The sequence below is a fragment of the Aythya marila genome (genome assembly GCF_965140915.1).
Source record: "Aythya marila genome assembly, chromosome: 15".
Taxonomy (NCBI): domain Eukaryota; kingdom Metazoa; phylum Chordata; class Aves; order Anseriformes; family Anatidae; genus Aythya; species Aythya marila.
Genome location: NC_139056.1, coordinates 17,720,555 through 17,739,076, shown reverse-complemented (window position 1 = coordinate 17,739,076; position 18,522 = coordinate 17,720,555). Strand labels below are relative to the sequence as shown.

General features: G+C 39.9%; 1 protein-coding gene across 3 annotated transcripts; it reads right to left on the bottom strand.

Annotated features, from left to right (window-relative positions):
• Positions 1-497: 497 nt before the first annotated feature.
• On the bottom strand, positions 498-18,462 carry UBE2I (ubiquitin conjugating enzyme E2 I). Of its 3 annotated transcripts, none has more exons than XM_082772764.1 (7): positions 17,385-17,958; positions 12,653-12,731; positions 12,342-12,425; positions 6,856-6,928; positions 5,165-5,274; positions 4,832-4,911; positions 498-1,726 (listed from the first exon to the last, which is right to left on the bottom strand). In XM_082772764.1, exons 2-7 carry the CDS (start codon positions 12,716-12,718, stop codon positions 1,663-1,665), a joined length of 477 nt encoding a protein of 158 aa, XP_082628890.1. In that variant the 5' UTR covers positions 12,719-12,731; positions 17,385-17,958; the 3' UTR covers positions 498-1,662. The 3 variants fall into 3 exon arrangements, with proteins under 3 accessions (XP_082628890.1, XP_082628889.1, XP_082628888.1); XM_082772763.1 differs by lacking the exon at positions 17,385-17,958 and adding an exon at positions 18,358-18,462 and having other exon boundaries at positions 499-1,726; XM_082772762.1 differs by lacking the exon at positions 17,385-17,958 and adding an exon at positions 17,999-18,345 and having other exon boundaries at positions 500-1,726.
• Between the last annotated feature and the right edge of the window lie 60 nt (positions 18,463-18,522).

Sequence of the window (18,522 nt, the reverse complement as noted above, 5' to 3'; positions counted from 1 at the left end):
CAGCAAGATTTTCACTTGTTACTACAGATGAAATTCTAGCTCTCCTGGACGATACAATTCAGAGTTACATCAGCAGTTTTAATAGTACAAATATTGTTCCCCTTCAAAAAGAAGTTCAAGTCAATAAATCTAACTCAGAATCTTTTCCTTTAGCAGTTCCTCAACTCTCCCACCCCAGTTTCCCAAATGAGATGTTGCAACAAGGACTTCTAGACAGCAAAAAGGAAGCAATCACTTTTTTTTTTTAAAGGACCAGGAATAATGCGAATGTGCTAACTACTCTCATTTGAGGGAGCGCTGTCATTTTACAGAGCTCTCACAATCAGATGCAGACAAATACAGCAGATCTAAAAGAAGGGCTGTATCACACTTAAGGTAACTCGAGTCTCTAGTAGTAACCAGTTTTTAATAAAAGAAGCACTGAAAAAGCTACAGCTCAGATGGAACAAAGCTCTTCATACTTCATTTTTTTTTTCCAGAATTATTCCGACTAAAAATACAATAAAAAAAAAAGAGTCAAGTTTAATAGAGGGCATATCAACTTAACATACATGAAAAATAACTTACATAATTTAACTGATTTTCTTTACAGAAGGAAACTAATTGCATAGAGCACATCCTTTTCCTAAAACCTATATACATTGACATATGGAAGAAGGCACAGAGGTATTTCTGATGATTAAGTATTTAAAATCCCCAGATGCTATTTGTCCCCTTACGTTCCCTGGACAGTTCCTATTATTGTTCATGTTAAAATATGCTTGTGATATTTTATATTAAAGCGGTCATACCAGTATGTCAATCCCATCATGTATAGTAAGCAATTGGTGTCTAGCAAGTCACACAATTCTATATGCTGTTTAAGGAACTGTTAGTGTGTGGAATAGCTGTGAATAATCATGATTTAGGGCCCAAAGAAAAGACCATACTTGTGTCAGGGGTAGGGAGGCAGAAAATAAATGAGGGCAACATCTGAGAAGTACAGCATCACAGACCTTAAAAACTGATTTGTGTTCACAGCCATTTAAATGGCAGTCTTAATTTTAATGAAGATAATGAAACAAAGCCCTTTATATAAACAGTTTATTTACTCTAAACAGCAACACAGACAGAACGCCATATAAACACAAAGGAAGTGATGCAGAATAAGGATGCTGGCTGACTTTGGATCTCAGAGGCTCTTAAGCAATAACAACCTAGTTTCTGAAAGATAGAAAAACAAATTCAGGGAGGGAAGGGGGTGGAGGGCATGATTTTTTTCTCATACAGCCAGCTAAAGGCTAAATATAGTTCTAACATTTTAAAGCATGCCTGCATCAGATAGCAAAGTAACTAAAGATACTAGTGAATTTATAGAAGTATAAAAGTTTATAATTTTACAGCAGTTGAAATACTGACATCAATATTAAAATAAAAGCAAGTTTTACATAACAATCAAAAATACAAAAGACTGAAGGAAGAGACCCTGTATGAAAAAACTGGGGGCAATTCAGCAAATTTAGAACTGTATACAAGTGGCGAATATGGAAAATGGCACACATACAACCCCCTCCCTTAAGTGGATATTAATTGTACATAGCAACATTAGATTTTGCAAAAGTTTTGTAAACAAGTTCTTGCCAAACCAATCCCTTCCTTTTCAAGATGCTGCATGACAGATGCTTATGATGGTGCAAACTTCTTGGCTTGTGCTCGAACCCTCTTTTCATATTCCACTCTGTTTTGGCTGAATAGAAGAAAGAGAAAGGGCAATTAAAGCTTGAGAAATCAGAGACTGTATTGCAAAGTTACTTTTCTTCCATTTCATTTCAATGTGAAATGAAGCCATTGCTGAAGACAAAAGCATTAAATAGGAATTCACTGAAGACCACAATATATACAATAAAGACTTTCCTGGAACATTACTCCAACAATTTCATTTGGAGGGAAGTCGGGTTCTGTTTAACTAGTTACTGCACAAACTTCATGCCATACCAATCATTTGGCAACAGATGAAATACAGATTGAACTATCTGTATGCATCAGGTTTGTGCATGCTTTCTCTTATGGTCAGCAATACCTTACCTGCATTCTTACTCATCAACATAGTTTCCACCTGTGGTCATTAACAAATTCCAGTTTTCCAAGAGGATAAACTGGTTGATGAGATCAATTTAATAACAGCTGATGGAATATGATTTTGAACTTTATCTCACCTGTCTTGAGAGAAGGGAAGCGCTGCTCTTTAAGAAATTTAAGAAAGTGGAAAATGATAATGGCAGTTTCAGCCTTTATCTCCGCAGACTCCAACTCAGAGGGTTAAGTTTTTCCTAACCTTTGCGGGGGGGGGGGGGGGGGGGGGGGGAGGGAATCCACATTTTGAAAAAAAGCACCACAGTTCACTACAGGTAGCATAATTGCTATAGATTGATTGAACAAGCAGTTACTACTTCAAGGAACTATGTACAATAAAGCCTCATTGTGTTCACAGAAAAAAGGCAAACTTTGTTGTTTTCCATACTTAGGCCAACACAGGATAACAACTTAATAGATCATTCACTTGCATTTAACACCTAATACTGACAGCTATGCGTTAGCTGTCAAAATACTTTGTATTAGCTGTCCAAAGCATCAACCAAGAGCTAAACAAAAAATTGTTATCATTACTTTTTTGCCAAAGTTAGTTCAGAGCAACTAGATTTTTCAGGCAGCCTTTCAGCGAAAGCTTAACCTGCTTTCAGCTACAAAGGCTTGCCAATGTCTGAAAATACAGCATCTTCTTTTTATACACAAATTTACAAGCTTCATTCTACATTTTTTTTTCTTTACGTTATACTGCACTGTCAGATGAAAACACAGCCTAGATCTTAAGTCTCCCACTCAGAGTATCCAAACAAAACAATGCCTTCCATAGCAGACTGCATGCCTACTGGCGAGGAGGAGGTAGCTTAGCTCATTAAGAGTGTTGAAGTTACAGCACAACAGCACCAAAGCAATCCCGAGGAGAACAAGTCCTATTTTGTATACAGTTTATTCTTGAAGTTCAACAACTTGACTAAAAGACATACTTGAACAACACTGCACCTTCCCCAGTATTTAACCATTCCAAATTACAGATGTGTAAACAATTTTGCTTTGTTAACAAATTTCTTTTAACAAAAAGAAATTGCTTTTAACAATTTCTCATTAAGTCGCAATGAGTCACACTATGGGCTGCAGAAATACAGCAACCTGCTGAAATGCTATGCATGTCCAACGACAAAAAAAGATAAACCAGAGAGTACACGTCTGAAATAAACTGCAAAGCATGCATAAGAATTTATTCTCAATAGATGTAATTTTTTTTTCCCTAGAAGCACTTACAGAATTAAAAGTTTTAAAATTGGATTATTTTTATTTTATCACATCCAGCAGATCTTGCTTTTGGAGAGTGGCTTGTATAGAAACAGGTTGAGAAGCACAATGCTTGACTACTATCTGGAGAGCCTTAGTGCAACAACAAACAGCAGCTTATACATGACCTTTCCACCCGCCCCAATCTTTTTTCCCCCCTACTTAAAGCAAAGTCAGCTTAAAGCTTATGCACACGGGAACTGGTCTTTATTTCCTATGAACTACCGCACACTTAAAACAGTACTGATTAGCACTAACTAGTCATCAAGGTAAAAATCAAGAGCCTGTCTCTGCAGTCTCTGTAATAAAGCAAAAACAAGACTAGCAGAGATTGCTTCACATATATACATGAAGGAAAGTATAAAGATGAGACATAGCCTATATATAGTTTTATGGAAGCGTACTTATTCCTGCACCAGATTTCCTCAGACTATTCTGTCTTTTCCTAGAGGGGAAAAAAAAGTGGTGGGGCTGCCTCATCATTACTTGCTCCCAAAGGAGCCTTCCATCCATCCTTCATCTGCATGCAGTCCCATCCAGTCTTCAGTAGATACTGAAGAATAACCTTGAGTGAAGTCTGTAATTAACTGCAGACACTATCCACCCCTATGCTTCCTTTTCACTAGGGTCCTGTAACAGAAGATTTTGACATGATATTTTATGAGACTTCACATATGCAAGCTGTTTTTCCAAACTTGGCACTCTCCTAAAGATTTGTTCTTCTGTCCAGAACGGTAATCATGCATTCCCATCTTGGTCATTATTTCAGTAGCTGTCAGTACCAAAAGCATTTGTTTAGAGTTTGTTGCTCTTTTAAAGATTATGAGTCAGTCATCCATTTTTAATGGTAGGAAAATTTTAAGATTAGTCTAAAAAGAGTAGGTTTTAGTTCACAAATTTTTATTCTAAGGCTACAAGCTTTCTGTACTTTTTGAAACTATTCTTTTTGAACATTCATTTTCACAAAATGCCACAAGTTCCTTACAGCAATCACAGTATCTCTTCTTCATCCTTCAGGCACAAGTGCTTATAGGTACACATTGCTGGATAGGCATGAATTATTTCTGTACTGATCAATGGAACTTGTCAGCTAATCCACTCTCAACCTTCTCTCTATCACCGGTCTCATTACATCATCATGTTTCACCACTACTCGTCAGTTAGCCTTTAATGTAAAGGAATTAATGTTGGGCTAGAACCAAGATGAAAGCCATGGTCCAGCTGAATGTCTTCATGCTTTTGTGCTGTTGTCATACTATTAAAAGGCCTGTTAGCCTATTAACTGTGAAGCTACTGCTTTGCTTAAGCTTAGCATAAGCTAGGCATCTCTGCAGGATACACTCATGCAGGCAAGAAAAATCCCTCGATCATTCCTGTAAACATCTGCACGTTATACTATTAGCAATAGACAGCTATAGGTAACATGGCAGCTTTCAAGCTGACACACAAAGATACTTACCAGTAAATTGTGTAAGCCTCTGCTTGAGCTGGGTCTTGAATATTTGGTTCATTTAGAAGTTCTTGTATGCCTAACAAGATCTGTGGAAGAAGGTATGGATATAACGCAGGCACAGACATTATAAGAGATGTACCACATAGGAAAAAAACCACTCTTGGAAGAAACCAACTACAGACTTACTAGTTACTTTCTACAGTTACAAACTTACTAAGTTTCTACTAAGTTAGAAAGTAACTAACTACAGAAACAAACAGTGAACATTTTACATTCATGTAAGATAAGCAGGCAAAGCAAGTAAGAAGGTTAAGTATACACATATGTACAATTAATGACCTGTTTAATTGTGATTGCTGGCCTCCAGTCCTTGTCCTCCTCTAAGATGGAGAGACACACTGTGCCTGAAGGATACACGTTTGGGTGGAATAACGGTGGCTCAAATTTACCTGAAGAAAAAAAGAGTTACTTGCATGCAGAGCTAAGGTTATTATCAGACAGTTGGTTTAAACCATCAGTGTAAAGAACTGGCCAAAGAAACACACTTCTCTCTGACCCTGTTCCCCTTCTATACCCCCCAACCCACCCACCCACCCACCATCCAAAAAGCCTGACATTTCTGGAGCTATTGATACAGTTTGCTTCTTGGCTCACTTGTACCTAAAGCAAGTACTCTATCATGACTGTGTTATCAGTCCAGAAACTTTAACTGTATCACTGTGACCAGTAATATCTTCACTTAGAAATGAAAATTGACAGTCTGTAGTAGCTTCACAAATTGCTTGTTAAACCTTTCCTATATTTATAGCTACACATATTGTTGTATAAAGAAAAGATAATGCTGTTCACTCACCTACTTCCCCCTCACTTTAGGATACTGTGTTCCATACAAAGAAGAACAATTTTCTAGCATATTTTTCCCCAGTTTCACTTTACGTATAACCAACATGCACTGAACAAGAAGAACCAAGTCTAAGTTGCAAGACCAACTGAGGAGGTGCAGTTTTCCTTCTGACAATCTCTAATCTGTCATTTCTTCAATCTATGCATAACTTAAATGCAACAGCTAACATTTTATGTACTGCTAAGCAAGTGTTCATTACATTATTTTAGTGCAATTTTCTAATCCAACTTATATCACAAATATGTTTTGCTTATCAGCTGCTCAATGAAGTTCAGTAGGAATGCATAAGCAGCATTAGTAATGAGTCCTACCAGTCATAAATACGTATTATTTTAAGGCATGACAATTCATTTAACACTTCCAGAGCATGCTAGTTGCAAACAAATTAAATATTTTCTAGTTGAAAGGTGTATTTCCTCTTTTGTCCACTTGTATTTAGGTGGCAACAAACCCAAGTAGCCAAAACGACTGATAGAGCGGAAACACTAACGAAGGACAGTCAAAAAGAGATGTTTAAGCATTTCCATTGATTTAAGAGGGTAGCCAAATCAAGAACCAAAAAACTGGACAAGGCAAGAAATGTTTTCATATTTCTGAAATGGGCAAGTTTGAGGTAAGTTTTAGAAGGTTCCTTATCCTAACAGGAAAAGCATCTGAGTATCCGCTGTACGTCAGCTTAAAAAATAACAGATCTGTTTGCTCTATATTTAGAGCAAATGGATGAAAAGGTTATATAGTTCATGGAAGTATTTTTTCCCTGAGTTCTCAGCTTAGAAGACTAACTTTACAGCAAGAAAGTGCCTAAACACCCCCCCAAAGGATTTAGACTAACCATGCCTACTTATTACTTTCTAAAATGTTGATCTAGTGAACACTTCAAGTGGTGCTTTTGTCAAACTTTGAAACCCAAACAGTAGTTCCCCCCTCTCTTCTTGATGGTGTTATATCAAGCACTTGGCTCAGTTGGTCACAGTTTTCTAAATGCAAAGTAGAGAATAAGGGGGGAAAAATAACAAAAAATTGTCAGTAAGAAAAAAAAAAATCAAAAGAAATCACAACCATTCATACAACTTCATGGACTAGCTTAATATGGTTCTACTTGGTATACAATTGTCATTTTTCTTACATTTTGGGGGTGAAGAAGGGTAGTCATCCTTGAAAAGCATCCGTAGTTTAAATAAGCCTCCTTCCCATGGTGTCTATAAAAGAAGTTAAGGTAGAGTTTTGATTACTGCAAAGAAAAGTCAAACAGTTTCTGAGACACTTTCTTCTACACTGGAGAAAAACAACTGTCCTATATGATAGTATGCTGCCTACACTGAAATGAGTTATCCCACTGACACAGCAAGTTGAAGTTAAAAAAAAATAAAATAAAAAAAAAAGCTTTTCCACTTCTTCACAGCCTCGAAGTGGTACTAAGACACCAATAGATTTGATAAAAAAAAAAAAAAAAACATGAATTCCATATACAAGTATAAAGCATATAAGAAACAGAATATTTAAAAGTTCTAAATTATATGCATGTAACAAGGGAGACATTATATGCCCACTTAAACCAAATCTGAGAAGATAGGATACATATATACCCCTTAAGCAGCTGAATAAAAATGGCTTCTATTTTGCCATTTGCTCAACAAAATGTGGCCAAAAAAATAGAGAGCACTGTAGTATTGCTACAATTAATGTGAGATTTACTAGTCTAAATTAATCTGCTTGCATTTGGTAGCATGTAGCTTTGTAGATTACATTTTTCTGAAGTTCCAAGAAGTTATCAGAAATCAAGAGCTTTGAAAAAAGCAATTTCTGTGCTACACAGATGACTAGGTAAAACAGCACTACTCAGAAGGGTCATCTAAGAAACTAAAAACACCTAGGAAAAGACAAAAAGCACATCTCAAATATATCATTACTTGGAAAAAAAAAAAAAAAAAAAAAGGAGAAAAGCCCTTTACTGACAAACTGATTTCTGGTAAGAAGTGTAGATATACAGAAAGTTCTTTATAGATGTAAAATTCAGACAATTTCTCCATAAACTGCCCTTGCTATCGGATTACTGAAAGGGAAGTACATGCTGGGTTGTTCTTAACAGGCAAACTGGAGTCGAGATGGTCTTGTATCTTATCAGTGTAAATGATTAAATCTCAGCCTCAGGTACAGACAGGTATAACTGAAGACCACCTTAGGAGGAAATACCTAATTCTTCCCTACCTGAATTAAATGTTTTTTCCTGGAGAAGAAAAAAGGAGAGCTCTGCACAGTAAGTAACAACAAAAATGTAAAGATTTGAGTTAGAATGCAAAAAAAAATTGTGTTAGAGAATACTAAGGAAGCTGTTTTTAGAAGTGAATGGGTTCGATTACATTTGATGTATTTAAAGAAATGGTTCTGAACAGTCAGTTGTCATCAACTGGTAATATCTAGTCTCTGTAACTTCTCAGAAGAGACTAACCTGTCAGTTTTTTAGAAGACTAGAAAGGATAAACTTTTGTTTTGTTTGCTTTCAGTCTTACAACAGACAAGTTCAGTTGGAAGAGACCTACAAAGGTCAAATCCATCTGCATGACCATTTCAGGGCTAAACTAAAGTTAAAGCACATTGAGGGCACTGTCCAAATGCCTCCTGAATGCTGACAAGCATGAGGCAATAACCACCCCTCCAGGAAGCCTGTTGCACAGTTTGACCACCCTCATGACAAAGAAATTTTTTTTAATGTCTGACGCTCCCCTGGCACAGCTCTGTGCCGTTCCCATGTGTCCTTGTCAGTTTCCAGGGAGAAGAGATCTGTACCTCCCCTCCGCAGGAAGCTGCACAGAGCAACAAGGTTGTCTCTAAACCTCCTTTTCTCCAGACTAGACAACCAAGTGTTCTCAAACTCTCCTCGCAGCCCTTTTAACAGCTTTGTTGCCCTCCTCTGGATGCTTTCAAGTATCTCAGTATCATTTTTATACTGTGGACCCCAAAATTGTACGCAATATCCAAGGTGAAGCCATACCAACACTAAACATAGGAGAATCAGCTCTTCTGACCACCAGGCTATGCTGTGCTTAATGCACCCCAACATACAGTTTGCCCTCTTGGCTGCTGGGGCATGCTGCTGATTCATGTGGAGCCTGCTGTCATCAGCACCCCCAGATCCCTTTTCTGCATAGCTGCTCTTCACTCATCTCCCAGCTTGTACCCGTGTCCAGCATTACTCCATCTCAAGTGCAGAACCCAGCATTTACTTTTAACCTCTTCTTGCTGTTGACATACTCGAGAGCTTTTTTTTTTTTTGTGTGGTATGACACCACACTGGCTAGCACTGAGGTTTAGCTTTTCTTGTTTTCTCCCTGCAGATGTGAACTGCAGCTCTGTGTTCTCCCTGTGAAGCCAGACCTTGTTTCCAAGTCACATTTTCCTTTTTAGCCCAAGATCCCGGAAGAGTTCCCTGTTCAGCCAGGCTTGTCTTCTGACCCATTTACTCATCTTGTGGCACAGTGGGACTGCCCATTCCGGAGTCTATAAAATGTAGTTCTTGAAAAGCAACCAGCTCTCGTGGACCCCCGAATTCTAGAGCCAATTCCAAAGGGACACTGTTAAATTAGTTCCCTGACAAGCTTAAAGTTTCCTTTCTTAAAGTCCAGGGTGGCAACTCTTCAGACCTTTTTTCTTCTTATACCAAAATTTTCAATTCAACTATTTCACAATCATCGTGCACAAGCGAGCCATCTACCACACATCTCCTACAAGGCCTTTCCTATTCTTAAACAACAGATCCAGGAAGGCTAGTTGGCTCCCTCACTACTTGTGACAGGAAGTCATCTTTAGCATACTTCAGGAATTTTCCAGACTTATTTGTCATGGTAATATGACATTCCCAGTTTATGTATTGGAAGTTGAAGTGTCCCATAAGGATGAGGGCAACCAATCCAGATGTTCCTCTAACTGCCTAAAAAATAGCTTATCTGTGCCATCATCCTTGGTAAACAGACACCCATGACAATATCTGCTTTGCTGTAAGTCCTCTTAATAATCACCCAGAGCCTCTCTATGGAATCATCTCTAAAGACAAAGGGCCTAATCTCTCCCCTACAACAAACGCAACACACCCACCTTGCCTGCCCTGCCTATCCGTCCATAACAACCAATAGCTCTCCATTCCAGCACACCAGTCATGGGACACATCCCATCAAGTCCCACTAATACCAACAATATACTCCAGAAAAAGACCTAAGCTTCCAGTTCATCCTGTTTGTTCCTCATATTGATGTGTTGGTATAAAAGCATTTCAGGTGTGCTCCTGAACCTGTAGTGCTCCCCAGAGCAGCAGAGATACTCCCATCAGCCATGCCACCCTCAGACAGTGCTTTATCCCTTCGCTTAATCTCAGTGGTATCTCCCTCAGGTGTATCCCCCTCCCCCACTGATCCTAGTTTAAAGCCCTCTCAATCAGTCTTGAGAAAAGATAAGTGGCTTTTAACAAACAGTTCAACTAGAACACAAGAACAGACAGTCAACAAACAAGTTGACTGCGTTTCTGATAGAGCAACACACCTGACAACTGTAAGATAGCAGATACTTAAAGGCCATACTAAAATAACAACAGTAGGCATGCAGTATCATCTAGATCTTCCTGCATTACTGGACCAGTTACAGATATAATTTTCAAGTCAGATTCTAGGTAGAAGTGATTTGCTGTCAGAAAAGAGAGTGAATGGAGATCTCCAACCTAGCACTAATACCACTACAATTTTTTGAAGGGATGCAAGACATGCACTCCTGATGGCTCTTGTACAGGAGACATTTCTTGCCCTTTTTCACTACTACATATACTTTCCTCGTAGCCCCACACGCTGTCCGCGTGCCCAAATCTGTCATACAATTGGTTAGGGACCCTCAGACGCGCATCCAGCCAGCCAGCAACTGGCCACTGCCCAAAGCTCATCTTTAACACTGTAGGAAATTTATCTCAACCTTGCTCAAGTTTTTGTTTCTACCACTTGTTTCCTCATTATCTCTAATTCAGGGCCGTGTGAAACAGCACGAAGCCACCTGCAAATTCCTTTCCCACAATTTTTCATCTGGCTGATGAGAAAGCATAATGGTGGTTTCATCCATTCTATTGTCTGAGGGGAAACAGCTGCAGTACAGTGTGCCTCCAAACAGAAAGGCGATATACAGCAACTGTTTTTTTCCTGGTAGAGATGAGCAGTGTATACTGCTTCTTGCTGAAGAAATGACATTTTCACTTGAGTAAAAGACCCATTTTTTAAAATTAGATCCCTATCAGAAATTACATGAATCTAACTGATACATTCCTAAGGAAAGCATTTCCTAGGAGGCAAGAAGTTGGTTTTAAGGGTTTTGTTTACTTTTTTGCAGTTTACGAAGCTTCAAAACATTAGTATGTAAAATTCTCATGCCATAAGCTTTCATAAGTATTTAAAGGTGACATAAGGTACGTAACTATCCACTATGAGGAATGCTCTTGTTTTAGCAGAACGTAATGGAATGATGTTTTCCTTATACTGCTAAGTTTTATTTATTTATTTATTTATTTATTTAGGTACTTCAAGAACTACCTTGAGGTGGGCATTTTTCGAGAGTCAAACAAAAAAGCAGATATCTGTTATGCAGACATCTATCAACTTACTGAGCTAAGTTATATCCTTAGCAGTAATATCATGTTCAGCATTAAACTAACTGAGGCAATAGTATGGAATCTGCATGTTTTGGTAAGGAAGAAAGGAGATCTTAAGGGAACATAAGCAAGCCAGCAGGAAGTAGCAGTAGACCAGGCAAAGCAATAGTCCTCATACATCCAATGCAAGACATCAAAGACGTAAAAGAATGAAAAGAAAGTAATTAAAAGCATTATCCCAGAAGATCAAAATGCATCCAGTGAATTCAAGAATAATGTCTCCTTGCTAAATAACTTGGAAAAAAAAAAAAAGAAAAAAAAATCCTGCTCAGACTAAGTTATACTGGTACTATACAAATCAAAAAAGCCTCAAGCATTAATAATCATCTCCACATAAAGGTTTGTGTTAGTCTCATCTGCTAGAACCAGACCAAACTGATTAAAATAACAAGGTCAAAGAAAAAAGTCCAGGACTATTTATTTTTTAGGAGAAACACAACTGAAATCAGATCAAAAGAAACTATTTTAGAAAATTCTATTCTTATTTCCCTAATATAAAATGGGAAGACTACATAGAACTGAAGACATTTAGTTTTCACGCTAGCAACTATTATTTTCCATGAAATTCAAAAAGTTGAAAACTGCTACTGTGCAGCACTTCTGTAGGATTGAAGAATCTCACTATTTATCAGGCGAAAAAGGTACTGGCTGTTAACCAGCAGAAGCAATCATTGCTTTAGGGTTCACACCATTGTTTATCTCAAGTGTGTTCCACTCAAATTCTTGAGAGGAACGTGTAAGAATCCTGTTTCTTAAGGTGAACAGTGCCAACAGCTGAACAGGCTCATGGTGTATTTTGTCCTACAGCATGATCCACGCATTTACATTAAACTATGTTTAAGTTATATTCCTATAGTCCTCAGCATAATATACCAGCAGGCTTATGAGAGTTTTCAGCATAAGCGAAATATTAGGACAACAGTAAGTCTTACCCCTTTCTTTCCTGGAATAGCACACTCCCAGTTCATTAGATTCATTGTGCCATCTGGATTTTTTGTAGGTACTGCTACAAATCCCTGAAAAAAGGCAAAGAAAAAAAAAAAAAAAAAGAAAAAAAGAATTTCAGAAGAAACTTACAGTACTTTATGACACATTTGCTCTTTACACAAAGTTATTCCTTTGTGCACAACGTAGTTTTAAGGAACTTATTTAAAAAATAAAGTAACAAGTCAGGGAAAGAAATCATCATAACATGAAAACAGCAGCAATAGTCAGAAAGTTAACAGAATTTATATATACTTACAAATGGATGATCTTTTCTCCAGGCTTTTCTCTCCTGTGCAAGTCTACTGAGAGCTATGCCAGACATATTTAGAGTCCCTCTAAAACAAAAATGATTGCTTTTAGTATAACCTTTTATTTACAATGTAAATAACATATTATGTTCTCTTTAAAAGCTCTGATCACTCAGGAATTCCTTTGGCCTTCAATTCTCAGTACTGTAGCAGAGACATTTTTGCACATTCTGCAGATATTAACATTGGGAATAATATTGACACCACCACCCCCATCCCCCCAACAACCTCTTAGTTCCTGGACCTGACAGAGCTTAAAATACAAGGTAGGCATAATATTTGAACCATGTTTTCAAGATGACTTTGACAGTAGCTTGACAACAGTAACATTATTATTAATGGGAAAAGGGCTCACGTTTCCTATGTGTGACTAACAAACACGTAACTACCTCCTTACTATATCACAAAGTTATGGCTTTCTTCTGTAGACAAACGCCTGCACTGTTCCTAATTCTCGCAAATAGGAGAATAAGAAATGTCAATTTTAGACCAAGCTCCTGCTAAAAGCCAGAGTTCTACACAAAGGCAACATAGGCACAGTATTTATTAACATCATCTCGGTTTTACTGTTGTGTCATACATGTTGTATGACTTGTAAAAAGCAGCAGCAATAGACAGCAATACAGAAATCAACTGGGGAAGAATCAGTGGCTCACTGATTCCTCAAGACAGGTCCTTAACTCCTGTATAAACTGAATAACCCTTGAGCATCTTCACCGCCTTCTTTACAGCTGAGCACACAGTGACCAAGACTGCTGAAGAAATACATATAGCACAGGTCACTACTACAGATGACACAAGAACAGTTCTATACATGATGATTGCAATAGAGTGACACTCTCAAATTCGGGGAGGATTCCACATGGTCAAAAAAGATCCAATGAAGGTTTCTAATCCTCCTTCCTATTGCACTTCTACCCGTTTTAGAGTTAATAATCAGTAGCTGGAGAGTTTTAGAACAGTTGGCCTGACTTCATACAACCACCAGAAGAGTAGTGCCCTTCCACTAAAGAAGCTCACAGAAATAGTGAAAGAAATATTACCACTCTGTTAGAGCAAATATAGAAACACTGATTAAGAATTATTAATACTACAGGATTGTTGCATATGTAGAGTTCTTGACCATACAAACAGTAGTTCAAAAAGGTCCTTGCTTTAAAATCTCACACTTAACTAACTACTCATGCACATCTGTGATACCCTTTGAAGATTAGAATACAGTAGGCTTCCAGTGTAAGTACTTACACATCATCACAAGTGGCATTGCAGCACAGACACCTCAACAACAAGACCTTAAGAAACACCCCCCTTCCACTTTTTTCTTTCCCAAAGTCAGTTTTGCTTAGATGACTATAAGCCATTATTTCAACTTCCAGCTAGCAATACAATTTCTGCTAGAATTTAATTAAAATTAAAGCTTTTTAAAAAAAGGACCATTAACAGTCCATGCAGTAAGCATGCACCAAGGAAAAAAAAAAAAGCTACATTCCATCTAATATTTCCAATACATGCATCTGAATCTTGGTCTTGTCAGAAGATTTGTGGAACCTAGTCAACACTAAAACTGTACATACCACTTGCCATTCAGAAGCAGAAATGGAGTCACTGGAGAGATCATCAAAACAACAACAACAAAAACACTTTTCCCTCAGCCAAATTCTAAAGGGAGTAATTTTATTGCATGAGCTCATACCCTTACAATGAATCTAAATGAACTAATAAGTACATGACATTTTCAGCTGTACTGTTAGCACCTTTTGATCCACTGTACTAACACTAACTTCACTATAATAATATGAAAAAATCATTTGTGCCTATACGCCATTCAAATATTTGACAGTTTAGCAACTCAGATACCTTTTTCTGCAGGGAAACATATTATAGGATGCTTTCAAATAAATAAATCATTTTTTCTGTGACTAAAAGACAATTAGATACACACCTGAGAGGACATACTAACTTCTCAGAGGGCACAAGCCACGTATGTCCAAAAGAACAACAGCAAACTAATTTTTTCAGCAGAAGAAACTGAGTTTGAGCTCTGTATCGTGCTTGTTTTTGCAACTGGTTCTGCACTATATCATGCCCTGGTAAATTTAAGGATTTCTTCTGTTCTATAAAAGACCCTTCAAAATCTTGAGGCATTCGACTTAATTAAACACTGATCAGACAACACACCTTTTTTTTCAGTGTATATTCCTTTCACAGATAACTTAGCAATAGGACAAGAGGAAGTAGCCCAAGTTGCACCAGAAGAGGTTCAGTTTGGAAATTAGGAGACATTTCTTCTCAGAAAGACTAGCTGGGTATTGGAACAGGTTGCCCAGGGAGGTGGTCAAGTCACCGCCCTTGGGGGTGTTTAAGGAATGGTTTGATGTGGTACTTCGGGACATGGTTTAGTGGATGATATTGGTGGTAGGGGGATGGTTGGACCAGATGACCTTGGAGATCTTTTCCAACCTTAATGATTATATACGTAAATGCTTTGTTGTAATCAAAAAAGATCAAGTGTGCTATTTTAACTCTTCTGTACCTCAAGATGTAAAACCCCTTAAAGAGGGAGTTTTACACACCATTTCCTTCCCAAATGTAGTACCTTTGCATTCTCAATGTTTACCTTTCATTTCCTTTGTTGAAATGAAAATTTCTCTGCGTGCTCCCCCCCCCCAAGTTGCACAAGAAATTAACTGTAATTATCAATTTCACAGCAGGATATATTTCACACAGGAATGGAGAGGGAAAGAGGGAGAAAAGAGGCATGTAAAAATAGTTCAGAGCTCTTATTTTGCAGCCTAGCTAAGTAGTTACAGGTAATATTAAGAGACATTTTGGCTCCAAGTCTAAATACTTCAATAGCAGGATTTATGAACTGTAACGTACAGCATATTTTAGAGAAGAAAATTTCAGACTCATTTGCATTACTATACACCAAGTGGAATCTGTGACTTTAAAGTTCTGGACTTAAATGTCCAAATCTGAACAATCTATTAATGATTCAAATGTGATTAACTACGGTATCTTAAGAGATGCTTGACAGAGATAAGCATTTATGTTTTCAGGTTAGATTCCAAGTACATATATTTATCCTACCTAGTATGGAGAAATGCCTACCTGGGGTCTCTCTTCTGCACTACTGTTGTTACATCATCTTAGAAAGGTCTAAAATAATTAGAATCATCATCTTTGGATAGAGAATGCTACAGACTTATTGTCTGCATTGTGCAAGTAAACATGATATGGTTTTAACCCTCTCTTTTCTTTTAAAAATAAACCCTGAATTGGGAGTCTAGGTTTTGTCATCTTGTCATTTCACTGAATTTCACAGCTTTTCTCCTGAATTACTTACCCTAAGACTGCAAAGAACTGCCAGCACAAAACAACGTGGAAGAGCAAACTATTAGTTATAGAGCTTGTCACCTTCTTTTTGACAAATATCAACGTATCTTACATGTAATAGGTCAGTGCCTGGCAAACCTCTTCAAAAAGTTCTACATGCGTCAGATAACCCTGACAAGAGCAGAGAAGCATCTAAAGCCTCTCATCACAAACTTACCAAGTACAAGAGAAAACAGGGATATTTCAAAAATGGAGATCCCACTAGTTAAGAATCCCCTCTAAAGTGAACCAATCCAATAACGAATTGTCAATACGTACACTCTAGCAGGAATTCAGTAAAAACAAACAAACAAACAAAAAACTAGATATCTTATGCAAACTTCAGCTCTGCTTGCTGTAGCGTGACAGGATAAAGAGAGTTTGATCATCTTGTTATATATATTTTTTGGTCTCACAAATTATGGTGTAGCAGGAAGAAGTGCAGTACTAACTGCGTGTTAAATTATTAAACACTAAGATATTCTCACTGTTATCTTCCTCAATTACTTATGTACATTTCCCCCCTCTTCCCTTTGAAAGAATTGTTTGCCCAAATATCTGTAGAAACTTATCTTTTTAAAGGCTCTTAGTTTTCTTTAATTTGGAATATCACAACTGATTTGCTTTTTTCTTCACGTGAGAAATTTACCCGGAACAAGCAGAACCAAAGTCCCAGAATACTGAACAGCTACGTCACTGGAAAGAATATGAACGTCTAAACCAGAGGAAATTTATCAACTCTATCTTGCCACACAAATGTAAGAGGCTGCTCTTCATGTTTCATTTGGTTTTACTCACCTCCACACACACACACACACACCAGGATTAAGAAGTGGCAATGCTCCTCTTACTGCTATCAACTCATTAGAAAACTGCCAGAAACTTCCAAGTTTACTCAGAAGCTTACCTCTGCTGCTCTTACTACTACCTGCTTTAGAAAAAAGAAGCAAACAAAACCAAAACACTAAGCCATCTCTATCTTCAGGTGTGTATATGGGGTCGTATGTGCAAGAGAACTTACATCTAAACAGAAAAAGCAAGTCTTGTACATAACAGTGTTCCTGTGCCCCTGTAACAACCCACAAGTATGGCTTTTGACAAGTCCCTAGATAATGAAGAATATGTTCTTATTCTATCAAAACAAACCAAAATTATTAAGATTGTTAGCCTCTCATTTTCACTTTACCGACTGCACGCAGACACTGGAAGAAATCCTATATTGGAACAGTTTGCCCCCAAATCGGACACCCTTAACTTTTCAGAAGGGCCAAGGAAACTAAGGGATGAAGCTTAATCAAAGCATACCATCAGCTCTAGACTGATACAGAAAGTCTCCTCCTGCCTGCCGCAGAGAAATAGATAAAAGAGGCGGTACTAGTCCGAACGGCTACTAAAAGCGCAAGAACAACAAAAGGAGCCGCGCGGCAGGACGGCTCGGTAACAGACCGGCCGGGGACTTCGCCCAGAGGAGCTGCGGCAGGGCCGAGCGGCGCCTGCCCCTGCCGAGGGCCGCTGCTATCGCGAGCCCTCCAAGGAGGCCAGGGCAGCGTCCGAGGCCTGCACAGGGCACCCCGGCGCCCGCCCGCGGGCTCCCGGGCAAGCGGCTGTCGCGGCGGGGACCGCCTCGCGCGGGCCCGGTGGTGCCTAGAGCCCCCTCGCTGGCCGCGTCCCGGAGCGACCGAGACCTCCCCGAGCGGGCCGCAGGGCAGCGGGGGACGCGGAGCTCGCAGCTATGCGCCGGCGGGCCCGGCCGCGCGGCCGCAACAGGAGCCGCCGGGCCCGCACGCCCCACGGCTGCCCGTCCCGCTGCGCCGAAGGCGGAGAGCGCCCGCCCAGGCCGCGCTCCCCCAGGGCCCGCGGCCGCCTCCGCGCCGCGCCAGGCCCCGCCGTCCCAGGCCCCTCGCCCGGCCAGGCCTCACCGTGATCGGCCGCGGCACCCGCGCGTGTCCCGGATCGAGGCGGCAGCGAGTGACCCGGATGTTCCCGACTCGGCTCCCCCCCTTTGTCTCTGGTCCGGAGTTTCCCTCCCTCTCTGCTCGGTGCGGAGCGCAGCGGCGAGGTTTGTCCCTCCGTCCGACCCGTCCGTGCCGCTGCGCCGGCGCGCTGTGACCCTGCCTGCGAGCCGTCCGCCGCGCTTTGCGCATCCTCGTGAAACAGGACCCGGAGGTTACCGGAACAACGCCTGAGCGGGGAGAGCAGCGGGGCTCTCCCAAGCCCTCTCTTCCTCGTGCCCCTCGGCTTCCACGAGCCCCCGTCGGGCAACCGAGCGGGTTTTTACCTCAGGCGCCGAGAGCCACCCGTGCCCTAAAACCGTCCGGTCTGGCGCAGGCAGCCGAGGCGGGTCTGGCAGGCTGCGCCTGCCCCGGGACACGCTCGAGCCCGGCACGACCCCGCCCACTGTGCTCGACCGGGGCTCTGATTGGAGGATTGGGGAGCGGCCCCG